At 46.1% G+C, this 27,280-nt stretch overlaps 1 protein-coding gene across 1 annotated transcript in view; it reads left to right on the top strand.

The window, feature by feature from the left end:
- Positions 1–4,806: 4,806 nt before the first annotated feature.
- The window catches only part of MYO5C (myosin VC), a gene marked incomplete at both ends in the record, with an annotated part of 116,250 nt that continues 93,776 nt past the window's right edge, over positions 4,807–27,280 (top strand). The window contains 5 exons of the mRNA XM_082649405.1: positions 4,807–5,131; positions 18,137–18,282; positions 22,460–22,625; positions 23,199–23,343; positions 26,619–26,775. Coding sequence (XP_082505531.1) covers positions 4,807–5,131; positions 18,137–18,282; positions 22,460–22,625; positions 23,199–23,343; positions 26,619–26,775 — 939 coding nt within the window. The remainder of the gene's footprint in view (positions 5,132–18,136; positions 18,283–22,459; positions 22,626–23,198; positions 23,344–26,618; positions 26,776–27,280) is intronic.

The raw sequence follows: 27,280 nt of genomic DNA, 5'->3' as shown, positions 1-27,280 counted from the left end.
TTCATAATAGCCACTTTGGGGAGAGGGCTTTTCTTCTTTTAGTTCTTTGGGCTGGCAATTAAAATGAAATAACGCCGATAAACAGGAAAAAATCAAACTTATTACATGCACATGGGGAAGCCACCTATGCATGAAGAATTCCAAAGACAGCAAGGCAAGATGAGGTGTGTATATATTCTGGACTAAGAAGAAGGAGGTGAGAGGATCTGAGACTTCAAAAGGAAGTAAGGTAATTTCAGGAAGATAAAAATAGTTGATGTTTGGTAAATAAATATTTGCTGGCCCATCCAAAGGCAACTGGGCAGTGAGAGGACTTTGAGTAAACAGACCTTGCTAGGTTCCTCCCTGCCTACCACACCTAATTCATACTTTACTATAGTTGTCTATGGTGATAGCTTCTTCCTGGGACAGGCCTCTATCTTAAATTCTTTCAGGCAGCAAGGGTGGGAGTTCAAAGGTTCTTCCGTAGTCTTTTGGGCCCTGCTTCTTTTCAGCTCAAAATAATCCACACGCCAGAGCAGCACATACTGGGGCAGCTTGCCCAGAGCCTCATCACCACAAACCAAAAGAACCCAAATATTTATCAATAAGAGAATGAATAAATAAATTGTAAACTATTTATACAGTGGAATACTGTACGTGACAAAAGATAGCAAACTACAGCTACATGCAACAGCGTGGACAAATGTCATGTAAAAAAACCAAATGCAAAAAATTACAAACATGATTCCATTTATAAAAACATCCAAAATAGGTAAAACTAACTTGTGGTGATAGAAGTCATAACTTCGGTTATCTTTGAGGGGTAATGGCTAGAAGGGACATTGAAGGTTTGAGGATGTTGAAAATGTTCTGTCTGGGTTGGGTGGTGGTTACTTGAGTGTGTTGCTGTGTTCCATGTATAAGAATACATTGAGCTATACATTTATTATTTGTGCCCTTTCTGTATATAATTTTATTCTTCAGTAAAATTTCTATTTAAAGAAAAAAGTAGGGAAATCCTTGGTGGTCCAGTGGTTAGGACTTGGCGCTTTCACTGCCATGGCCCAGGTTCAGTCCCTGGTCAGGGAACTAAAATTCTGCAAGCCATGCAGCATGGCCAAAAAAAATATATTTAAAAAATTTAAAAATAAAGAAAAAAGTAGTTAGACATTTGGATTCCTTTCTTAACTCTGAGGAACCACGCAGCTGTCCCTACCCACTTTATGCCTTTTCCTTTTTTTATGTTATTTTGAAAAATAAGTGTACAAAATTGAATTGACCATAATTCTCTTTTTCTGGCACCTATCGTGGTTGGTCCATGTCAAGCCCTTTTTCATATTTTTGGTTTCCCTTTTTTCTTTATACCCAGTCTCACTTCCTTCAACCTCATGAATATCCACTTTTATATATTTAATGGATGACTTTGCAAGTTATCATCCAACTTTTATTTACACATGCTGATATGCATGGACAACATATAGTATTGCAGTTTTTGTGAGTTTTAAAATATATATGTTCATTGCAGCACTATTTACAATAGCCAGGACATGGAAGCAACCTAAATGTCCACAGACAGATGAATGGATAAAGAAGATATGGCACATATATACAATGGAATATTACTCAGCCATAAAAAGAAATGAAATTGAGTTATTTGTAGTGAGGTGGATGGACCTAGAGTCTGTCATACAGGGTGAAGTAAGTCAGGAAGAGAAAAACAAATACCATATGCTAATGCATATATATGGAATCTAAAAAAATGGCACTGATGAACCTAGTGACAGGGCAGGAATAAAGATGCAGATGTAGAGAATGGACTTGAGGACATGGGGACGGGGGAGGAAGGGGAAGCTGGGGCGAAGTGAGAGTAGCATTGACATATATACACTACCAAATGTCAAATAGCTAGTGGGAAGCAACAGCATAGCACAGGGAGATCACCTCAGTGATTTGAGATGACTTAGAAGGGTGGGATGAGGGGGTGGGAGGCAGGCTCAAGAGGGTGGAGTTATGGGGACACATGTATGCATACGGCTGATTCACTTTGTTGTACAACAGAAACTAGCACAGCATCGTGAAGCAATTATACTCCAGTAAAGATGTGTAAAAAATAAAAAATAACAAAAAATACAGATATATATGACTTGTGCTAGACATCTATTCAGCATTGTTTTTTATATCTCTCAGAGTGGTATAGGTAGATCATGTCCATTCCTACCAGCAGCTGTACAGTTTTACGTTGTATGTATACACTATTTTACTTATTCATACCCCTTCTGATGGATATTTAAGTGTTTCCAACTCTTTGATATAGAACTGTGTTGTGATGAACATCTACATAATTATCTCTTTGGGTGACTATGTGAGAATTTTTCTGCCTGAGTTTATTTTCAGTAAATATTCTCAAATTGCTCTCTTAAATAGGAGGATCAGTACAGTCAGCCCTCCATATCCACAGGTTCTGCAAACACAGATTCAACCACCTCAGATCCAAAATATACACTCCTTAATTCCAGAAATTTCTGAAAAAGCAAAACTTGAATTTCCATGCTTCAGCAACTATTTACATAGCATTTCCATTGTATTAGGTATTATAAGTAATCTAGAGATGATTTAAAATATGCAGAAGGATGTGTGTAGGTTATATGCAAATACCATGCCATTATATCAATATATTAGGGACTTGAGCATCCAAGGAGTTTGGTATCCTTGGGTGTCCTGGGACCAATCCTCCCCCGAATACCAAGGGATGATTGTATAGTTCCCAACAGCTGTGTGAGCAAAAACGTTCTTGTTTTCTCACATCCTAGGCAGCATATGATGTTGTCCAACCTAAATATTGTTGCCAATATGGATGTGAAGTGATCTCATTGTTTTCATTTTTATTTCTCTACTAATAAAGTTAACATCTCTTTATATGCTAACCAGCCATTTGAATATCCCCATGTGAAAATTGCCTATTCATTTCCTTTGCCAATTGTCCAATATTTAAAACTGGACTTCCTATCTTTTCTTTAACCAATTTACAGTAGTTTCTTATATACTCTAGATTAATATTCTAAATATTAATCACTTGTTTTTTAAATTGCAAATATATTTCCTAATCTGTCGGCTTTCTTTGCAAATGGTGTTCTTCACTGAACAGAAATCTTTCATTTTGATGACCTCAAATCCATCATTTCCTTCTATAGCCGTGCTACGTTGTATCTTAACTCATTCTTTCTTAACCCAACATTTAAAAGATATTACCCCTATATTTTTTCTAGTAATTTCCTCACTTTACTTTTAAGTTTTAATCATGAATCCATCTAGAGTTTATTTTTGAATGTACTGTTTGCCATGCACTTGCTTTTATTTTTATGTTTTTTTCATATAATGGCCCTTCTATTAAATAATCTTTCCCTTCCTCCTCTGGTTCTCCAGGCCACTATATAACGCGGGGTTCTGTTGGTAGATTCCATTCTGTTCCATTATTCATTTTTCCATTCCCATGCCGGTGTCACACTGTTTTAATGACCATGGCTTTGTGATATCCCTTAATACACGGTAGGGCTAATCTCTTTGTTCTTTGTTTTGAGCATTGTCTTAATTATACACGGACTTTTATTATTCTGTAAAAAATATAAAATCACTTTACAATTGTCCAAAAGTCCTGCTAGGATTTTTTTTTAATTTATTTAATTTATTTTTTGGCTGCGTTGGGTCTTTGCTGCCGTGCGCAGGCTATCTCTAGTTGCGGCGAGCCAGTGCTACTCTTCGTTGCAGTGTGCAGGCTTCTCATTGCGGTGGCTTCTCTTTGTTGGCGAGCATGGGCTCTAGGCGCACAGGTTTCAGTAGTTGTGGTACGCAGGCTCAGTAGTTGTGGCTCACGGGCTCTAGAGCGCAGGCTCAGTAGTTGTGGCCCACGGGCTTAGTTGCTCCGCCCCATGTGGGATCTCCCCAGACCAGGGCTCGAACCCATGTCCCCTGCATTGGCAGGCAGATTCCCAACCACTGTGCCACCAGGGAAGTCCTCCTGCTAGGATTTTGATTCCAGTTGTATTAGGCTTATATATTAATTGGGGTACAATTGACACCTGTACAATGTTAAATATTCCCATCCATGAGAATAGCACGTTTCCCCATTTATTCGGGCCTTCTTTTATACCCTTGAAGAGAAATTCAAACACTTTCTCCACAAAGGCCAAGTGCATTTTTGTTAGTGGACACTTTATAGTTTCGTTTATATTTCAAATATCTTATTTTCTAACCAGTTTTTGCTCATACAAAGGAAACTTATTCACTTTAAAATCTGATTTTGAATATAGCCACTTGGCTGAACTCTTTAACAAGTTCTAGTGGCTGATTCTCTTGGATTTTCTATGCAAATGGTTATATCCTCTGCTCTTTCCAATAAGCACGTTGAGACCCTTATAAGGGAGCTAAAACTTGGGTCGGGAACTCCTCGAAACACACCTGCTTCCTCCCTCGAGAGCCAGCGAATCCCGTGACTCGCGGGCTCTTGACTGAGCGCTCGGCCCCCGCCAGGTGGACCCACTTGGCCGCGGGCACCCGCCCGGAGGAGGGGCGCCGCGCCCGCAGCCCCCGCCCCGCCAATCACAGGGAGGCCTCGCCACGGGCCGGGAATGACCAATCCGCGACTTCTCTCCTTCGGGGCCGCCAACGCTCTGCAAAGTTAGTCGGCTTCTGGGAAACTTCCGCAAGATGGCCCAGCGCTGATTTGCGGGACCCGCAGCGACGGTTACCTGCCCCGGGGCCACAGAGCCGCCGGCCCAGCCCCCGAGCCTTGCACCTCCGCAGCCCTCGAGCTGTCCTCTCGCGCCCATGGCGGTGGCCGAGCTGTACACGCAGGTAGGCAGGGTGGCCCGACCTAAGGGAAGGAGCGCGGGAGGGAAGCGGCCGGGCGCTAGTGCTGACTGTACCTGGCGCCCGGGCCACACCTGTGCACCTGGCGCGCTCGCCGCGGGGAGCGGCCGCGGAGACAATGGGAGTCCGGGGAGCGTCGTACCCCCCGCCCCGCCGAGAGCTCGGGTCCCTGTCGGTGGGGATGGCGCCCCCGGGAGCCTGGCTCCCCTCGGGATGGGAAGACCGAGTGCTAGGGGCTGCTTCTCCGGCCAGACCCGAGCTTCCCGGTGTCCAGGAGTTGCGGGTCCGTCCCTTCTCCCGCGCCACAGAGGGAATCAGACTTGCCCACGGAAACTCAGAAACCTCAGACACGGGCGAAGAATAGTCTGTAATCTTACCCCTTCAACAACTCGGCACAGAAGCTCGGACCGCAGTATTCAGGATGCTTTCTAGAATTCCCGGGTCTTCAAAATACCTGCACGTGCACTTAAGTTCATCTGGTGCCTGAAGCTGCGGGTGCTTGGGAGTGTGGCCCAGGCCTTACCCGTAGTAGAAGTTGAGGGCTCCTGGGAATCCAGGGATCCTGCCACTGTAGTCACAGGCTCTCTACTCACATTTATAAGGTGCTTTACAGCTTATAAAAATACCTTTCACGTACACCCCAAGTCCGGGAATCACTCTAGAGCATTCCTCTGAAACCTCCTCTTCCCGCAAACGAGGGCTCCCCCCCTTCGCTGGGAAGGCCAGGATTCCCACATGGTGCCCAGAACCTTCTGAGATGAGCTTGGTTAATTATTTGGATAAAAAGTGTGAAAGTGGGGCTTCCCTGGTGGCGCAGTGGTTGAGAGTCCGCCTGCCGATGCAGGGGACACGGGTTCGTGCCCCGGTCCGGGAAGATCCCACATGCCGCGGAGCGGCTGGGTCCGTGAGCCATGGCCTCTGAGCCTGCGCGGCCGGAGCCTGTGCTTCGCAACGGGAGAGGCCACAACAGTCAGAGGCCCGTGTACCGCAAAAAAAAAAAAAAAAAAAAAAAAAAGTGTGAAAGTGTTGGAAAAAATCCACTCGAATAGCCATAAAGCCAGATACTCCTGTACCCCAGTGGGGGAAATATATGGTACCCAGTATTCAGATAGATGAGACTAGAATTCATCCACTTCCCCTGACAAGTGCACTAGCTTTATAATAAAGAGACACTTTTGCTGTAGATATAAACCATGGCTGTAAATAATTTGTTTCAATGGTTTAAGTAAGCATTTTTTCTTCTACTTTGTTTAATTAGTTAACAGTACACATACAAACTAACCAAACAGTATTTCCCCCTCTATTAACTAGAGTTCTAAATGGCAGTGGTAGAATAGTTTTACCAGTGAGAATGTGAGACATCAAATATCCAGCAGTGCTTCTTAGATCTTCAGCTTACTGGAGCTAAAAAATTTCTTGAAAAGAGCCAGAAGAAGCCTTGATGGCCATCTCTACCCACTTTGTGTCCAAGTAAGCACCTGTGTCCAGGCACCTCCCTTCCCAGTGGTCGATCAGCCTCCACTTCGTCAGTTCCAGAGGTGGGAAGCTCCCCCATTTGTGTAGCTACCTGTTTAGGTTTTAGGGAACTTCTTTGTTAAAGAGTTCTTCCTTAAACTGACACAAAAATCTTAAGCTCTCTCCCTTGCTTCCCTACCACTCCCTCCCACACTCCCGAGTCTGCAGATCTAGCCATTAGTCTAAGTCAAAGTTTGGGACGGGGGAACCTTGGCCACAGTGAACCCACAGGAGTGTTCTGTTTCCCTGCACAATCTTAGCCACATAATGTTTTAAAACAACCTGAAACCCATTGCTGCACTCAGAGGCAAGTAGTCACCCTGTAGCAGGGTGATGGGTGGGCTGTCCATTCAGGGATCCGTGTGTGGCAGCCAGTTCCTGTGTGACATCCAGACCCACCCTATGATCTGCCCGCTGCCCCACTCACCCACTTTACACTGCTGTTACCTGCCTGGCCCCTGACTAATTTCCCTTCCTGCATTGAAGACAGGCATATTATCTCCCATAAAACATTTGTTTAGCACTTTTTATATATAAAACATTATGCTTGGGGAAGGTTAGAAAAAGAGAATGTAAATGATTAGTCTTGCCTCAGGGAGTTTTCTGATGAGTGAGAAATGAGAAATGTCAAGTAATTCAATCTGCTGAGGCCTGGAAGGCATGGAGGAGCCTGCTGGGGGATGGGGCTTAGCAGGGGAGAGTCGTGGCAGCCAAAGAGTTAGGTCAGGGCTTTATATTCCGTTGAAGATTTTGAATGGGGATGACAGGATCCAGGGTGGTGTAAGTCAGATATGCCAGCGGTGACCATGAGACGCTGTGCCCATGGGAGAGAGGCTGGAGCCAGGTAGCTGAATTCTCAGGTCATCCTAAGTGCATGGGGAAAAAAATTAGGGCTGCAGTGTTAGACATGGAGCATGGAAGGAGCTCGCAGAGAGCATGGAGAGGTAGGTGAGAATGGGAGACGGCACTGGGGCGTGTGAGGAGGAGGGATGACCCAAGGCTGACATGAGGTTAGAGTCTGAAAGATCGAAGCAGGCTGGTGCTGTTGACACAGGGACTTCAGGAGGAGGAGACGTTAGGGAAGTCATGAGGCAAGGTTTGTACCTGCGGGGGTTGGTGTGGGGAAGGGGCCTCCAAGGGAGAGTGCCCTGGGTGGTTGGAGGTTGGTATAGAAGATGGGCCAGGAGTTTTCCCCATAGGTGGTGATTGAAGCCCAGGCATGAGGGCCTCATCAAGGGAGAGAAGAGGGCTAAGACAGGACACTGGGGATGCATCTGTTCAGGGAGGAAAGGAGGCAGAGGGGCCGCAGATGGAGCCGTCACAGGGAGGGGGACACGGGAGGCCTGGCACGGGAACCACAGGAAGAGAGGTTCTGAGAAAGGGGACACTCCGGAGGAAGTGTGTTGAGAGTAGTTGCTGCCAGTTGAAGTGTGAAACGACCCACCTCTTTTCAAAAGCTCTTTGGCAGCGTGCCTTAGAAACGTTCAGAGCATTTGCTGCTGTTAAGCAGTGCCACTGTTTGAAATCTCTCTGAGAAAAACCGGTCCGGCCATCCTCTAACTGAGCCCCTCTGGAGGCCCCTGCCACTTTCAGACTCACTGACCAGCCGCAAGGCCCTGCCTCTCTATCTTCCCCCGCTGCCTGCCAGCTCCTACCTTGGCTCACCCTCTGCCCAACTTCTTGCCATCCTGCAGTGCATTCCTGCAGTGTCACCACTCTATGTTTGTTCTGCTCACCGGTGCCTGCACCTTTCAGATTCAATGTGAGCAGTGCCTCTTCTTCTTTCCTATTTTTTTAATCAAAGTATAGTTGATTTACAATATTGTGTTAGTTTCAGGTATACAGCAAAGTTATTCATATTATTTTCCATGATAGGTTAATACAAGATATTGAATATAGTTCCCTCTGTTATACAGTAAATCCTTTTTGCTTGTCTATCTTATGTATAGTAGTTTGTATCTGTTAATCCCATACTCTTAGTTTATCTCTCCCTCCTCCGCTCCTTTCCCCCTTTGTAACCATAAGTTTGTTTACTATGTGAGTCTATTTCTGTTTTGTATATAGATTCATTTGTATTATTTTTTATATTCTACATATAAATGATATATAATATTTGTCTTTCTCTGACTTACTATGATAATCTCTAGGTCCATCCATGTTGCTGCAAATGGCAATATTTCATTCTTTTTTACTGCTGAGTAATATCTGTATCTATATATACACAGTCCATTTTGTGTGAGAGATATATATATATATATCTCACATCTTCTTAAACCAGTCGTTTGTTGATGGGCACTTTCCATGTCTTGGCTATTGTAACTAGTGCTGCTATGAACATTGGGGTACCTGTATCTTTTCAAATTAGAGTTTTCATCTTTTCTGGATATATGCCCAGGAGTGGGATTGCTGGATCATACGGTAGCTCTAAGGAACCTCCATACTGTTTTCCATAGTGGCTGCGTCAATTTACATTCCCACCAACAGTGTAGGAGGGTTTTTTCCTCCACACCCTCTCCAGCACTTATTAGCTGTAGACTATTTTCTTTTAATAAATAAATTTGTTTATTTATTTATTTTTGGCTGCGTTGGGTCTTTGTTGCTGCACGCGGTCTTTCTCTAGTTGTGGCGAGAGGGGGCTACTCTTCCTTGTTGTGCGTGGGCTTCTCACTGCAGTGGCTTCTCTTGTTGTGGAGCACGGGCTCTAGGCATGTGGGCTTCAGCAGTTGTGGAGTATGGCCTTAGTTGCTCCGCAGCATGCGGGATCTTCCCGGACCAGGGCTTGAACCCATGTCCCCTGCGTTGGCAGGTGGATTCTTAAACACTGTGCCACCAGGGAAGTCCCAGTTGTAGACTTTTAGATGACAGGCATTCTGGTCAGTATGAGGTGATACCTCGTTATGGTTTTGATTTGCATTTCTCAATTAATTAATAATTATTAATTAATTGCTAGTCATTAGCAATGTCGAGCATCTTTTCATGTGCCCATTGGCCATCGGTTTTTCTTCTTTGGAGAAATGTCTGTTGAGGTCTTCTGCCCATTTTTTGATTGGGTTGTTTGTTTTATATTGAGTTGTGTGAGCTGTTTGTGTATTTTAGATATTAACCCCTTGTCAGTCACATTGTTGAGCAGTGCCTCTTCTGAGAAATCTTTGCAGCCAGCCCCTCCATCCAGGCACTTTTCATGATGACTTGTAACAGCTCCTTAACTCTGTCTCCCCTATTGACCAAGGGTTTCTAGAGAACAGGGAGCAGTAGAGACTCAGTAAATGTTTGATGTGTGCATGCATGAATGAATGAGTTTTTTTGCTTTCAGAAAGAGCTATGGTCATGACGATGATGATGTTGATGATAGTTACTTTTATCTTATAGTCATTGAGTACTTCTTATGTGCCAGATGCCATCCTCAGAACTCTGTGAACTTTATCCGCAGAACGTCTTTCATCTAATCTGAATAAACAATGCCATGTGTTAGTTATTGCTATTCCATTTTTACAGATGGCTCAGGTTAAGTAAGTTGCCTAAGGTTACATAGAAGCGATGAGCTAGGATTAAAACCTATCTTCTTGATACCTCCTACTCTCACCACCTTATTCAACGACCTTATCATCTTCCTTCTCTTCAAGGGATCTGACCTTTCCCCCAACACACAGGGGATTTTTGGAAAGTCCATTCATTTCATAGCTGCCTCCTCCGACATCTGGTTATTTATCAGATTATTCCTTCTAATAACTAAAATGGAACCAACCCCAATGTCCAGGAAGAGGGCTAGAGTTACGTGAATTATAGATAGAAGAATAGAATAGTATAAAGCCATAAAAAATGCTACTGTGAAGAGTTCATAACAACATGGGAAAACGTTTATGTTACGTGGAAAATGACGGCACAAAAATGCATCTGCTCTGTGATCATAAACATATAAAATATGCAAAGTAAGAAGACCATGTGTATCAATAACAATTCAGCAGTCAGTTCTATAGCTGCAGAGAAGTCAAGGAGGATGAAGGCTGAGGAAGTGTCATGGGATTTGGCCACCAGGAAGTCCTTGGCATTGCTTCTCTTTTAGTAGAACCGTGCGGGAGAGAGGGGACAGCTGGGCATGGTCACAGGCTGAAGGGATGGAACTGGTGGAGGAATGGAATCTGAAGATTTAAGAAAGGCACCAGGCATGGAATAGCTTCAGAAGGTAATGGTGGACCTGAGGCTGGGTGGCAGGAGTTGAAAGACATGGAGCTCTTTAGAATGAGCTGTGGGCAGGACTGAGAGCTTGAGGAGAGTGATGATACCACCAACTTTTCCTCTTACAGCATCATTCCAGACCCTTCACCATCAAGGCCACCACCCTCTGGGTGAATTTCAGTTCCTTGTGCCCATCTTTGTGGCACTATTCTCTAGATCTGGTCTGCTCAGCCAGAGTACCGTGGAACTCGTGGAGCTGCAGCCTCCTGTGAGCGGCCCTCAGTGCAGGCGAGCATTAAGTCAGTGTTCTGTTTGTTTTAAGCAGAGCTGCTACATGCTGCCCCTGGAATGCACATGCACGGTGGCTGGGGCTAAGTCTTGATTCTGCTAACTGGATGACATTGAGCAAGTTACTTAATTTCTCTTGAGTTTCCACACCCGTAGAATGGATTTAAGTCTTACCAGTCATTGTAAGGATTGAATTACCTGTGTAAAATCCTTAGCACAATATCTGACACATAAGGCTTAATAAAAGTTAGTTGTTTTTTATAGTGATGCTATCGTAATACAGTTAATTTTTGGTACCTAACTATTGGACTTCACATTTATTCCTTTTAAATTTTCCGTCTTGTTGTTTAGTGTTTAATGTTCTGCAGCTTGTCAAAACCTTTTTGAAGCTTTTTAAAAACCTTTTTGTATCTTGATCATCTTTAGCTGATCATTTTATCTGCATATTTGATACACATGTGTTCTGGTTTTTTATCTAAGATACTGGTGAAAGTGATGAATGGAGGGTGAGGCGGTAGAGCTGTATAGCATGCCTCTAAAGACCTTTCTAATTAACCAGAACTCAGGTTTTAGCCACAGATTCACAAATCATATATCCTTCACCCATCTCTTTCTCTTCCTTGTGCTTGAGGAACTCACAAGACATCTTCACAGAAATTCTGTGGAAACTCCGATATGCAAGGTCAAGAGAAATGCAGTCCAGGGCCTCTGTCTAAAATAAGGTCAAAGCTCAGTTTAATAACTTTCCATTTAGCTATTCTAAGCAGCTTTTAGATTTCTATATGACATTAACCACCCTGGAAAATTAGGTTTTTCTATCGTATTATATACGGATAGTTCAAAAGAGTAAAAAAGGGACATAAAGACTAAAATACCAAGTTTATTGGTGCAGACTACTTGGAATTTGAGTTTTTGTTCAGTAGATGTTTTTATGGAGTGCTAGCCGTGGGGAAATCGTTGTATTGAGTTCCAGGGCACAAAGACAAAGCTCTTGAAGCTCACATGCCAGTGGGGGAGATGGGAAGCTACCTGAAAGCTGGGGAGGGAGCAGAGAGCGCTGAAGAGGAAGCATCCAGTCCTGCCTCGGGGCGGGGAGGGTGGTGGGGAAAGTACCACAGGTGGGAATCCTGAGCTGACTCTTGACTGCTCAGAGCAGTTTGCTCACAGATGGGGAGAGGAGGGATGGCACTGGGGGTGGAAGGAACAGAAGTGCAGAGCAGAGAGCCAGGAAGAGCTTGGCATGTTCTAGAAACTGCTGGTGGTTTGGGTGGCAGCAGGCAGAGGACGGATTGAAAAGAAGGTGAGGCCTGAGTAGGAAAACTGGCCAGGACCGTGGTTCCCAGGCCTGGATGTTCATCAGAATCCATCAGGGGGAACTTTCATCTTGCTGGGCCCCACCCACGGGAATTCTGATTCAGGTGTGGGTAAAGGAATCTGTCTCTCCACGGAAACTGGTACTCAGCCTGGTTGAGGAAGCACTCCGCAGGTTGCGGTACCCATCAAGAGAAGACTGGTGGGCGCAGCATAGGGGGAGCTGATGGATGGCCATGGCATTGCGGGTGGATGGGGCAGACAGGTGAGACCTGTTTACGTATAGGCGTCCTAGCACCTGATAACCATTTGATTGTTGGGGGCTAAGGGAAGGAGGGAGAGGGTGTCCAGCGCTGTCCCAGGTTTCTGATGTGACGGGTAGGGGAACTGAGGAGGAAGATTGTGTGTGGGGCAGGCATAATGATCACTCAAGCTTGGGATTTGTGACTGTCAGAGGACATTTAGGGGCTGACGTCTGGGAGACAGTTGGAAATGTGGTCTAGACCCACTGAGAGATCTGGGCTGGAGGCCTCAGTGGTGCACAGGTGCCAGGGCAGTCGTGGAAGCTGCGGGAATGGGTGAAACTCTCCAGAAACAGCCCATCATGAGGAGAGGCCGGGAGGGATCTAGGGAGACACGGGAGGAGGCTGGGGAGCTGGGAAGGCCTGGAGGAACGAGTGAAGAGAAGAGAGGGAGCGTGGTGTCGCTGCCCTGGCCTGGCTGACGGAGAATGTGGAGACCCCCTTCCAGTCCAGAGAGTGGCTAGGAGAAAACCCCTGTCATCCCATACGCCATGTAAAGTCTCCAAGCCATTTCTGTGGCTGTTGCCGGTAGACCCCTCAAATAGGCGGGAGACATGAGAAGATGCCATTCTGGTTGTATCTGAGCATGTGGGGTGGGTGGGTTTGGCCTGTTCCTGAGGATGTGGCCCTTCCTCTTGAAGCCTTTGCCTCATTCCGGAGCCTTCCCGGACGTGGATGCACCCTGATCTCCCTCCACAGGGGAAGATTCCCAGGACAGGCGTGGGCGGCAGGCCTCGCTGCTCTCCTGGCCCTGCTGCAGGCAGCCCCCGGAGGGCTTGGCAAGTGACCTGAGTCAGGAGGCTCCTGCCCCACAGGAAGGAGCCACCCTGGGGAGGTCCTATGACCTCATGTCGTTTGTCCAGACACTGCAGTTAGCTCTCTCTCCGGTTTGAAGCATTGCCTTGTGGGTTGAGGAATGTGAGGCGGAAGGGAGGGACCGAATGGGTGGAACTGAGGTGGAACCAGGTAAACTTGGGCATGTTTACTTACCAGGCTGGGTCTCAGCTGCGGGGCCCTAAATGGCCGACAGCCTTGCCGGCAGAGGCATCAGGCCTGCCGGGGTGTGCGCAGCCTGGAGAATCCGGGGCTGAGGAAGCCATTTGTGTTCACGCCAGAAGAGAAGCAGACTTTTGGTTCCATACGTCCTAATGCATTTAAGGCTACTTTTAGCTGAAACAGACCAGCCTGTGCGCTCTCAAGTAGATGGCTGCAGTTGAGTGTTCAGGATTATTTTCAGAGCCAGACTCATTTAATTAACAAGTGGTTCAAAGAAGGAGTCCCAAGCTCTGGTTACGTGGAGTCCTGGCCTTTGAGATTCTCTGTGTGGTATTTGGTGAGTTATTGACCTCTCTGGGCTTGAGTTTGGGGATCAGGAAAACAAAGGCCTTGGGTTAGCTTAGTGACTCTCATCACTTCTCAGAGCCTCAGGTTTCCATGGAAGGGCCTGAGAGACCTCAGCTGCAGAACATGGTGGGCTACCACCATTTCATTTGAAGCAAGCTTTGAAAAGAACTTTGACAGCTTGGAGTAGACAATCTCCTGGGACCCTTTCAGCTATAAAATTCTGTAGTGGCCAATTCTTGATAAATGAGGTATTCCCAATTATCATAAAAATATTATCCTATAAAAAAGTATTAATGATTTCAGCTTTATGAGGTTCGCAATAAATACTTTCAGGAGCAGACCTGACATGGAAAATAGTCGTCCATGGCAACAAGTGTGTGTGGAGTTTGGGTGTGTGTGTCTGTGTGCTTGTGAGGCTTCTCTCCACCTATTTGCATGGGCGCGTGTCTCTGAGTGTGTGTCATTGCCCGCCAGGTCATTCTTCCATTTTCTCTCTCTTTCCCTTTCCCTCCCTCTGTCTCTCCCAAGTATCACTCATCCCGTGCCACATTTCAGCACACTTCTGCTCTTAGCTAGCTGTCAAGAATTAAAGCAAACCCAAATAACTTAGGGAGTCATGACTGATATTCAACCAATGATATACATAAATTTTTTGTTTGATAAGTGAGGCAGCTTATATTAACTAGTAGTTTAATAAATGTGCTCCTCAACCAACTTTGTCCTAGTCTAGTCCTGACACCCCAAACTTTGTCTTATACTCATTCTTTATTTCCTTCAACATCTTATTATGAAAATTTAAAGTATACAAAAAAGTCGAAAAAATTCTACGGTGAGTATCTGTCCCACCACCTAGATTCTAGCATGACTATTTTACCATATTTGTTATATCCCATGTCTATCCATCTTTTTATACTTCAGTCTTCAGCCCATCTTATTTTTTGAAGCGTTTTAGGGTAATTGCATACATCAACACATGTCCTCCTAAATAGTAGTATGCGTATTGTTAAGAGTTCCATTGTTGTTTAGTTCTTTTTGTAAAATTTCCAGACAATGAAAGGTACAAACCTTAAGTGTGCGTTCTCTGAGGTTTGGAAAAGGGCTTAACACCTATGTAAGCCAGACCCCTTCAAGGTATAGAATGTTGCCATCGCCCCACAAGATTCCCTCCCCAGACCCTCCTACCCCCAGAGGAACTACTGTTCTGATTCTTTTCCCCACGTTGTATTTGTTTTACCTGTTCTAGTACTTCATTTAAAGGACTCATACAGAATGTACTCGTTTGTGTACAGCTTCTTTAACTCAGCCTTTGGAGATTCATTCATGTTCTTGCTTGTATCAGTAGTTGATTCTTCTTACTGGTAAGTAGTATTCCATTGTATGAGTATACCACAGTTTTATGTTTTTTTAATTTACTCTCATGTTAGTGGACATAGAGTTTGTTTCTAGTTTTTAGCCATTATGAAGAAAGTTACTATGAACGTTCATGTACAAGTCTTTTTGTGAACATATATTTTGATATTTGCCTTTAAAGATGGCATATTCTGATTATAAAAGTAAAATATGCAAATTATAGAAAGTACATGAAACTATAAAGAAGAAAAGTAAAATGTCATAATTATTGCCCAGAATTTTTTTGTAACTGAAAACTCCTGAAGGTGCGATCTCTCAACCCAAGGGAAGATTTCCTCACAGTGGAAAGGCCCCAGCAGTCCACAAGCCACGTGTTCAGCTGGCTCATATCCAGGTCGTCATTTGGTCATGATGTTTGCCCTCTGAGCTGTTAAGAAGCAGATATTCACAAAGGGCAGTGTCTTGTTTGTGACTCTCCCCAGAATCCAGGATGATGCCTGGTGCCAATTCAGTGCCCAGGAACTGTACTCAGAAGGATGGCAGGCACTTAGGCAAAATGCAACGTTCTTGGGCTTCCCTGGTGGCGCAGTGGTTAAGAATCCGCCTGCCAATGCAGGGGACACGGGTTCAAGCCCTGGGCCGGGAAGATCCCACGTGCTGTGGAGCAACTATGCCTGTGCGCCACAACAAGAGAAGCCACCTCAATGAGAAGCCTGCACGCTGCAATGAAGAGTAGCCCCTGCTTGCTGCAACTAGAGAAATCCTGCGCGAAGACCCAACGCAGCCTAAATAAATAAAATAAATAAATAAGTGCAGCATTCTCTCCTAAAGGCACAAACATTCCCTGCTACAAGAGTTTACACACTCGACAATTACCTTCAGAAGGTCCATTTGTCCCATTGAGGGACAATGCCAGAGGACCAATATTCCTTTGGCCTGTGAATGTAAGGAGGTGGAAAGGAGATGCCACTGTAGGCACCAGCCTGAACTGGGTGCTCATGTCAGCTCTGCTTTTGGAGGACTTGGAGTCCCCAAGGCCAGTTTTCTCTGGGAAATGAGGGTTAGACGCTGTATGGCTTCTTAGGCTTCATCTAGATCTGGGATCCCGAGCTATTAAGCCTTTGGATTCAGGAGCTTTCCTGGGTGCTACGTCATATCTCCATGTGAGTGCTTCCCAATTCTTGTTCCTTTTGGCCTGGTTATGTCCCAGGACATCAGGGTATCCTGTAGGGGTGCCCCCATTGATAGAAACCACCGATATGTGAGCAGAGAGTTGCAAATATACACATAATGCACTTGCAGCTCCAGGTTAAAGATTGGCTGAGTTAGTAGGAAGACCATGATGATTAAGAGGAGATGCCTTTCTTTCTTGGTAATCCAGCACTGTGCCAGACGCGTACATAAGAGATGCCCAGGTGTTTTTTGATTTAATTTTTTAGGTTTATTTATTTATATTTATTTATTTATTGGCTGCGTTGGGTCTTCGTCGCCGTGCACGGGCTTTCTCTAGTTGCAGCGAGCAGGGGCTACTCTTTGTTGCAGACTCCCTGAGTCTGGTTGTGGCACATGGGCTTAGTTGCTCCTCGGCATGTGGGATCTTCCCAGACCAGAGCTCGAACCCACGTCCCCTGCACTGGCAGGTGGATTCTTAAACATTGCGTCACCAGGAAAGTCCCAGGAGGTGCCCAGGTGTTGGATGGGTGGATGGATGGGATGAATGGATGGGTGAATGAATGAACGAAAGAGTGAATGAACAAACAAACAAATAGATGACCACAGGAGAATATGAAATGTGGGATCTGGGTGAAAGCAAGAGTGGTCAGTGCATGATGCTGCAGCATGCATGCAGGGGAGAGAAGAATGACTCACGGGGCCCTGTGACAGCTGCAGTATAGAGAATGGCAGTCACTTTGTGTTTACCTCAAGCTGCATTCAGGTGCCCCTGGTGACTTCTGGAGAGTGAGCCTGCCCCCTTCCCAGTGTGTGAGTGTGAATATTAGATGTGTGTCTTGGTCGGCTTGAGCTGCCATGACAACACACCACAGACTGGGTGCTTAAACAACAGACGTTTATGTTCTCACAGTTCTGGAGTCAGGGCAGTCCAAGATCGAGGTGTTGGCAGGGTTGGTCTGGTGAGGGCTTCTCCCCTTGGGTGCAGACAGCTGTTTTCTCACTGAACTCCCATGGCCTTTCTTCTGTGCATGCAGGTGGAGAGAGAGTGTGCATGCAAGCTCCCTGGTATCTCTTCTTACAAGGACACTAATCTTATCGGATCGGGGCCTTATGACCTCATTTAACCTTAATTGCCTCTTAAAGACCTTACCTCCAAATGTATTCACATTGCGGGTTAGGGCTTCAACATAGGAATTTTGAGGGGATAATTCAGTACATAGCAATGTAGTTCTGCTTAAGGACTTGCATATCAGCACTGAGCCAGGTGGGACCTTGAGCTCGGGACTTCCACATTCCCCACGGTGGGAATCTGGGAATCGTTGGCTGCTGACCAGTGTGAAAAGACTGTGATAACACTGCTGTAACACTACTTCCACAGCATTTTGCAAAGTGCTGTCAGCTACTCAGTCCAATGTAACCTCCCAGCAAACCTTGAAGTATTGAGTAGGTATTGTTGTGCCCATTTTATAGATGAGAAAAATGAGCACAAGAAGTTAAGTGTCCGGCCCAGAGCCCCATAGTTCATCAGTGGTGAACCACATCCCTCTGCTCCAGCTCTTGTAGACAGTGCTCAGATCTTCCCATGAAGAGACTCACAGATTTCCTTTCCACTCCCCGGCTTTCCTTTTTCAATATGTATTTAAGAGGCTTTGGGAATTCTATTACCTGTAAAATGAAGCAGCTAGGCCTGGTGCATTGCAGATACACTAACGATTACCTCACAAGCAAACATTAGGTAAAAGTATTCCTAATGAATTTACTGACGTTCGTGGACAGAAAGAAATCTCCCTGAGTCTAATCATCTAACGATTTGCGTTTTGCTTTTAAAGTGCTGAAATTAAGCCTTTCTTATTCTGTTGGTCAGTACAACAGGGTTTGGATTCCTGATCCTGAAGAAGTTTGGAAGTCTGCCGAAATAGCAAAGGACTATAGAGTTGGTGCCAAAGTCCTGCGTCTCCTGCTGGAGGATGGAACGGTGAGGGTCCTCGATCATAACTACCATGATGTATAAAGGAGAAACTGTAGGGTGTGTGTGGGAGGGGAGCACCTTCGGCAGAGGGCACATGAGGGGGCACCTAACATGGCCAGCTGGTGCTGTGGATCCACCCGTGTGTTTGTACCCCTCCCCACCTCCCTGCCTCCACCCCCCACTACCCTAATGAAGACATAAAGTGCCCTGCGTCAGCTGGGCCTCTCTCTGGAATGAGATGCAGTGGACAGATCTGTGCTCTGTGCTGCTTTTCTGGGGATTCAGCAATGTTGGGAGAATGCTGAAAAATGATTACCATTTTGGTTTTATGGGTCTCAGCACAGAGACTGGATGAAGATGAGAAACTTGGAGAGGAAGTAGTTTGAGCCCAAGACATAAACTGGTAGAGAAAAACATCAAGATGGGAAGAGGAAGAGATATAGAAGAAGGGAGATAGAAAACAGGAAGGGAGGTCTTCCCTGGTGGCGCAGTGGTTGAGAGTCCGCCTGCCAATGCAGGGGACGCGGGTTCGTGCCCTGGGCCGGGAAGATCCCACATGCCGCGGAGTGGCTGGGCCCGTGAGCCATGGCCGCTGAGCCTGCGCGTCCGGAGCCTGTGCTCCGCAACGGGAGAGACCGTAACGGTGAGAGGCCCGTGTACTGCAAAAAAAAAAAAAAAAAAAACAGGAAGGGAGAGGGAGGTGTGGGAGAATGGAGAGTCAGTCTAAGGATGAATAGAAAGAGGTAAGAATTGGGACCTCCAGGAGGGAGTGTAACAGGGCAGTTGGAGGAGTGATGGGAGATGGGACAAGGGGACAGGAAGCCCAGCTGGGTAGGACATTATGAGGAAGCTCTGTGGTGCCAGTGTGGCAAGGGAGAGGCAAAGGATGACCAGGAGGTTGGGCAGTTGTCCCCATGGTAGAGCGTGCTCGTGAAGAGTTCCTCTCAAAGGCTGGTCATGGCTTTCGATTACCAGTTTCTACAGATTTTATCTCCGCTTTAAGTTTCCATGATGAGTCGTCCTTTCCCCCCATAGCTGTAATGACATCCCACTGGATCCATAGCTAGGCTGACCTTAGGTTTTTAGAATCAAGTATCTGGATGCAGAATTGGACAAAGGATTCATGATCCATCTGGATGTCAGAGTTAGTCCTGGGAATTTCACATGAATATGAAAATGCTGGAATTTCCAAGGCATGGAAATGGTCTCTGCAGAGACAGGACATATTACTGCCAATCAGACTGTCCTGGATTTGGAGTCATCTCCTCAGATCCTGGGAAGGGAGATAAACATAGCAGTTAAGAGCACATCCTCTAGAATCAGACTATCTGAGTTCAAATCCTTCCCAGTCTGTGGCAGACTATCTGGGTTCAGATCCCACTAAGTCTGTGACAGTGAGCCCCTCGGCTTCCTCACATGTCAGATGGAGTTAGTAACAGCATATCACAGGGCGGCTGAAGATCAGATGAGATAATCCCTGGAGGCGTGTGTAAATGCAAGGGGGGGGCAGAGGAGCTGCTATTTCCATTTAGCCTCTCCCTTCCCATCAGAAACTCCTTGGGGGCATTTGTTGAGTATCTCCAGTGCAGTCAAGGTTCTGATTAGGGACCAGATGGCTTTGGGGAGAAAAATCTCAGGGCAGCAGCTGCAGTGGCAGTTTGCTGCTTTAGTAATATGAGCAGGGCTTCTGGAGGCGACATTCCTGGCCCTGAATGAGCTGCTCAGAGGAGGAGGGGGAGAGGCAGGTAAGATGGCAGGTGGCCAGGCTGCCTTTTTTTTTTTTTTTAACATCTTTATTGGAGTATAATTGCTTTACAATGGTGTGTTAGTTTCTGTTGTATAACAAAGTGAATCAGCTATACATATACATATGTTCCCATATCTCCTCCCTCTTGCGTCTCCCTCACTCCCACCCTCCCTATCGCACCCCTCTAGGTGGTCACAAAGCACCGAGCTGATCTCCCTGTGCTATGAGGCTGCTTCCCGCTAGCTATTGGGTTTACATTTGGTAGTGTATATATGTCCATGCCACTCTCTCACTTCGTCCCAGCTTACCCTTCCCCCTCCCCGTGTCCTCAAGTTCATTCTCTCCATCTGCATCTTTATTCCTGTCCTGCCCCTAGGTTCTTCTGACCATTTTCTTTTCTTTTTTTGTTTTTAGATTCCATAGATATGTGTTAGCATATGGTATTTGTTTTTCTCTTTCTGACTTACTTCACTCTGTATGACAGTCTCTATGTCCACCCACCTCACTACAAATAACTCAGTTTCATTCCTTTTTATGGCTGAGTAATATTCCATTGTATATATGTGCCACATCTTCTTTATCCATTCATCTCTTGCTTTTTACCTTAACCCTTTATCTATACCATGAAGGACAAAGCCTGCTTTATGTAAGAAAATATCACCTCTGTTTGCAGCTGTTGATCTCATGTTCTTCACATTCATATTTTCTCCCCTCCCCCAAAGACTGTCTGTTCTATTTGTCTTTCTCTCTCTCTCCTTCTGTTTCTTTCACACATAAGACACACACACACACACACACACACACACACACAATGGCTGAACTGGAAAAGGAGGTTGTTGATTTAAAACATAATGGAGGGCTTCCCTGGTGGTGCAGTGGTTGAGAGTCCACCTGCCGATGCAGGGGACGCGGGTTCGTGCCCCGATCTGGGAAGATCCCACATGCCGCGGAGCGGCTGCGCCCGTGAGCCATGGCCGCTGAGCCTGTGTGTCTGGAGCCTGTGCTCCGCAGTGGGAGGGGCCACAACAGTGAGAGGCCCACGTACCACAAAAAAAACCCCGAAAAACTCAGGGTAAGTATAAATTATGTATGAGCAGCACTTTATCTTCTTCTCAAAAGTGTGTAGGTTAAAAATATCCTGCTTGGGGCAGGTTCATAAATATGATTGCATTGATAATGAGCAGGCAGCTGCTGTGAGGATCCATGCCCAGTTGTCCCGGATTGCCCTGAGCTGCTCTCCTTATGGAAAACAGTCCAACCAGCTAACAAACCAAACCCCTGTCAGTGTTGACCAGGCATCATGACGCAGGCTTCAGAGTCAGCCAGACCCATATGAACTGTGTGACCTTCAACAAGGAGCTTAACTTCTCTGAACCTGTCTCCTTAACTCTTAGTTAGGGATGTCATGCCCTCCTTAGAAAGCAGTTTTGAGGATCAGATGAAAAACCAGTGCTGAGTCCTTGGCACAGGGCCTGCAGAGTGGGCTCTTGATAAGGGACAGCTGGGTCACTTTGTGCAGCTGGTCCAGGACCAGGTATGGAAAGGAAGGCAGCTTGGGCGGTGGAAGGGAAACAAGCCTGCTGGGTGTCCTTGCTGAAGTCACTTCCCCAAGCTGTGAAGTGAAAGTGAAGGAAGGTAGAACAGGTGGTAATAAGGTCCCTTAATGCTCTGACATCTGCAAGGCCCGCAAGGCATGCTGACCTTGCCTTCATTCTGCTCAGGCAGCTACTTTCGGAATATACATGGTGAAATCTAGCAGATGACAGGCCATCCTGGGCCAGTTACTCAGCCCAGGGCTGAGAATCATAGAAATAGGCAGCCCTGCAGCCCTTGGGAACACAGGTGGCTGCAGACAGGAGTCACCTGTATAGGGGGCCCTCTCACAGAGAGACCATCATCCCACGCAGGCTCCTTTAGACACTTCTCACCACCACGAAAGTCAACTTCCAACAGAGATTCGGCAACCTTAGAGCTTCAAGGGACCTTAGATCATTGAGTCATTTTAGCAACAGAATCCTGTTTCCAAATGAAAACTTTCATGGCACCAGCAGCTAAACCACATGCAAGTAGAGCCCCTGTGGTAGCATTGGGATGGGATGCCCAGGTCCCTGTCCATGTAACTTCCCTGCCACGCCTCACTGAGGCCTCTGTAGCTCTGAGGACCCCTGATGTGGTCCAGCCAGTCTTTTCACAGATGAGAGAAGGGAGGGCCAGAGAAGGTGAGTGACACACCCTAGGGCACACAGCCAATACCTTGATCACCTGGCTCCCAAAAGTCAGCCACGAAGATTATTTTCTCGTTGCTATACATAAATTTGTTTTTTTAGAGTGTCAGGGGTCACTCCAAAGTGGGGTAGATAGGAAAGAGGACAGTGATTCAGCAGAAACACCAAAAAACTTTTACTTCCAGAACTTTAATTTCATCTTTGTCCACAGGAGCTGGATTATTCCGTTGATCCAGAATCTCTGCCTCCACTTCGGAATCCTGACATCCTCGTGGGTGAGAATGACCTCACGGCCCTCAGCTATCTCCACGAGCCTGCTGTGCTCCACAATCTCAGAATCCGCTTTGCAGAATCCAAACTCATTTACACCTACAGTGGTAAGGAGAGCAATTCTAGGAGCGCAGGAATGAAACTTAATGCTCGTTGTCTAGAGCATCCCGATTATGTTTTATATTATGTTTATATTAGAAATGTTGACTCTGTCAAAACGTGTAATCACACCTAAAAATTTGCCCAGGTTTCTATCTAAAAGGTACACACATCTGATCTCAGAGTTTGTTAGAAAACGAAGTATCTAGGTGGGGAGAGTCTTCAACAAAAACTAAGATTGGACTACCAAGAAAAATATATGTGGTTAAAGCTTGTGTGTGAGTTTCTCGTTGGATGTGATAAGTTTATTATTTTGGGCAGTGATATTATCATTATGTTTACACTGAGAATTGTAAGAGCCTCTCAGTTTTAGGGCATTGCCATCTGTCATCTCATCTAACCTTCAGAGTAGCCTAGAAATGTAGGTGACCTCGGCAGGGAACTGAGATTCGGAGCATTAAGTGACCTGCCCAAAGTCACACAGGAGATTTAATAAGTGACAGAGCTGCGGTTTCTCAAAAGAACTTGGAGAAAGAGGTGACACTAAGAATCCCATCACTGCGTCTGACATCTTTCCTCAGGAATCATCCTGGTGGCCATGAATCCTTACAAGCAGCTGCCGATATATGGAGATGCCATCATCCACGCCTACAGCGGGCAGAACATGGGCGATATGGACCCGCACATATTTGCTGTGGCAGAAGAGGCATACAAGCAGATGGCCAGGTAGCCTCCCGCCAGGCGGGGCTTCCTCTTGCTCTCTCAGTGCTCCTGCATTTGCTGGGCCTTCGCAGTGGAAGGGAGACATCTGGCGGGGTCTCATTAAAAGTGACCATCAGTCAGACCGGTGGGGGTGCTTGGTAGAGCAGACTGACTGTACCAAGTAGCAAATGACTGTTTGCTATGTAACTGTCTAAACCAAGTTTCCTGGTTTTGCCCCTTCTAGGTAGTCAAGTCAGTCCTACCAATCTGGGAATAGCCCATGCTTTTCTTGCCGTGTGTTTGGTTGGAAGAAAATTGATTTATTCTTCACTGTGAGATGCTTAAGCATTTTTACCCATCCATGGCAGCAGACTCTAATGATAGATGAGCACAGGTTTTAGCTGTAGGAGGTTGGGTGTTTTATTCTGATTTTGCCACTTGTTTTTTGTAGGGCCTGTGAAGTTATTGTTTTGCTAGCAAACAAGGAGGCTTTTATGAAAAGCCTCCTGTGGACCAGGCACTGTGCACACACTCTCACACATCATCTTGAGTGCCCTCACAAGAGCGTGTGATGAGGATGCCTGAGCAGTAGTCAGACGACTGAGATGTGAAGCCATCCACCCAAGGTCACCCAGCGAGAGAAAGGCAGAGCTGGGATTTGTGCTCAGATTTCTAGACTCCACGTGTAATTTCTTTTCCCCGTAACTATCCTATTTTGGCTTCAACATCCTGACCTGTAAAAGGATCTTTGTAGATCCTTACAGTTTGCAAAAGAACTTTCACAGACAGTGGTCTCCTTTGAGTCTTAGAACACATCTGTGAAGTCTGTTGAACCGCCATCATGCCCTTATTTCACAGATAAAACCTGAGACACAGGACCTGGGTCTGCTACATTTACTTCATAACCCTGGGCACAGCCCTGATCTCCCTCAGCTTCAGGATCCTCATCTGTGAGCTAGCTGCTCAGAGAGCACCCATTCCAAGCTCTGCTGCTGATAACCAGGAAAAAATAATGGTGGCTTATACAAGGTAGAAATGCATGATTCTCTCCTGCAGAGAAGTCTGATGGGCAGTCCAGGGCTAGCACACCACCTCTACCAAGTCATCAAGGATCAGTGCCTTCCAGCTTCCCAGTCCTTGGAGCGGGATCCTTGGCTTCAGGGCCAAGCAAGTACTCAGCCTTCTTTCTCTCTTTTCTAGGCTATAGAGTGTCCCAGGGGAAGGGTGTGCCCCTCCTGGTTAAGGAGCCCTCCCAGAAACCCCCACAGAGCACTTCTGCTCACAGCTCATTGGTCAGGTCCTACTCACATGACCATGCCTAGCCACAGGGGAGGCTGGGATATGTAGTCTTTCATATACGCAGCAACATGTCCACTAAGAATTGGGGCCTAGTCCCTAAGAAGCAGGGGAGGATGAATGTTGGGTAGAAAATTACTGATTAAAAGCCAGTAACCTGGGACACCCGAACCCCACGTCCTCAGTCTCAGCAGGTGCCCTCCATGCCTCGATGCACCTGTCAGCCCACAGCAGAGTGTGTGACTCCCTCTCTTTTGTATACACATCAGAGGCTGGGAGGCGAGCCAGGCTCAGAGGACACCAGCTGGACCCGAACCTGCCGTCCCTACTCTGGTGCTGTGACGAATGATGTAAAAGTCTCCCCCCTTTCCTAAGCCCTGTGGGTAGTGTGGAGGCTCATGAGTAGAGGGCAGCCAAGCCCGATGGTACCAGAAAATGAAAGATCCTGGAGGTTCCAAAAAATTTTGCCAGTTACCTTGGCTTCTGCCACAGCAAGGTTCTTTCCAGTGTGAAAACACCCGTGGTTCTGGGATTTACCCTGGCCCCTGCAGGTCTCCAGGGCATCTGCAAGATTAGAGTCTGTGTGGCTCAGAGCCTGACAGGCCAGGACTGCTCCTGGGTGTCAGTAGCATGAGCTCGTTAGAGCTGCAGGACTGAGCCAGGTTCAAGCTTGAAGAGCCAGTTTCCTCTGGAGGTCTGTCTAACTGTAATAGCAGAACCGAACCTAAGGCAGGCTCTTACTGGACTTGCTGATGCTAGACTAGGAGTCCGGAGAGCCCAGCTTTAGTAACACCAGTCCCACTCCATGCAGCTGAGGGGCGCTGGGAGTGTCGTTCACCTCCTGAGCATCTTGGCTTCCTCACTGAGGCCAGGAGCTCTCTCTCTAAGGTCCGCTCCAGTGTTCACAGGGAGGTTGTGTGTTCTGTGCCTCGCTGAGTCACTGTTCTACTCATCTGTAAAATGGATACACAGTATGTGGCATAGGATTTTTGTGAGGCTTAAATGAGAATCCCGGTAAAGTTTTCACCAAGCACCTGGCACATAAGTGGTGCTAGGACAGCAACTATAATAAGGTTCTGCCATCATGATCTAATGACACAAAAAGTTTAATGCATTTTTTAAGATCTCTAAGTTGTGTAACAGAGCATGTTGGCTTATGGAGCACACGTGTTCCCAAGTACATTTCAAGTAATTGCTCTCCAAATGATGTCTTTAAAATGTTTTTATATTTAAGTGGGGATATACAGAAAGGAGTTGACATAGGCTTGAGACTGCTATCTTTAGAAACCTGCTTGCAGGTTTGACCTGTGGCAAACCTCTGGGAACTTGGATTTCAGGAAGGTTCTCAGCATTTCCTAATTGCTAAGAGTGGCTCACTGCACCTAAACTGTTTGTGTGAACAATGTGGTCCTGCTGAATATCTGCTTTCCTTCTGGGCATCTGGAATTTTGGTGTGTGATAGCAGAGGATGCCTATGTGACCGGCCCCCAGTAAAAACTCTGGACACTGAGTCTCTGTTGAGCTTCCCTGGTAGACAGTGTTTCCCGTGTGTTGTTGTAATTCATTGCTGGAGGAAGTAAGTGCATCCTGTGTGACTCCACTGGGAGAGGACTCTTGGAAGTTTACACCTGGCCTCCTCTGGACTTGGCCCTGTATGCCTTTTCCCTTTGCTGATTTGCTTTGTATCCTTCTGGTGTAATACATCTTAGCCATGAGTGCAAATGTGTGCTGAGTCCTGTGAGTCCTGCTAGTGGATCACTGATCTGGGATTGCTCTTGGGGACTCTCAGCACAGGGGACACAACACGAAACAAAGCTGTGTGTTCAGCAGAATCACAGAGAAAAAGACTAGAAGGAAATTCACTGGTATGTTAAAAAGAGTTACTTTCAAGTGATAAAACAAAGTCCCTTCTTCGGGCTTATCTGCATTTTTCTTGATGAGTATATATTGCCTAATAGGAAGAAATGAATATTTAAAAAAATCCTTTTATTTATTTGCTTTAGAAATAATAAAAATCAGTCAATAATTGTAAGCGGGGAGTCGGGTGCTGGAAAGACAGTATCTGCTCGCTATGCCATGAGGTACTTCGCCACCGTCAGCAAGTCCAGCACTAATGCTCGCGTGGAAGACAAGGTTCTGGCGTCGAACCCCATAACTGAGGTGTGTACCCGGTGGGGGTGGGGAGTGGGGACAGAGGCAGAGGCGTGTATGGAGAAGTGGGCTGGTTCGTGTATACAGGCATACCTCGCTTTGCAGATATTGCTTTTTTTCTTTTCTTTTTTAACTAGTTAAAGGTTTATGGCAATACTGCATCGAACAAGTCTATTTTTCCAACAGCATTTGCTCACTTTTGTCTCTGTGTCACGTTTTGGTAACTCTCGCAGTATTTCAAACCCTCCACCAGCAAAAAGATTCTGACTTGCTGAAGGGTCAGATGGTGGTTAGCATTTTTTAGCAATAAAATATTTAAAATTAAGGTGTGTACATTGTTTTTTTTAGACATAATGCTGTTTCACTCTCAATAGACTATAGTATAGTGTAAACATAACTTTTGTATGCACTGGGAAACCAGAAAATTCGTGTGACTTGCTTTATTGTGACATTTGCTCTATTGCGGTGGTCTGGAACTAAACCCACCATATCTTCAAGGTATGCCTGTGTGTTG

Source organism: Grampus griseus, assembly GCF_964374135.1.
Source record: "Grampus griseus genome assembly, chromosome: 2".
In the NCBI taxonomy this organism is placed as follows: domain Eukaryota; kingdom Metazoa; phylum Chordata; class Mammalia; order Artiodactyla; family Delphinidae; genus Grampus; species Grampus griseus.
This window is presented reverse-complemented; position numbering and strand designations above follow the sequence as displayed.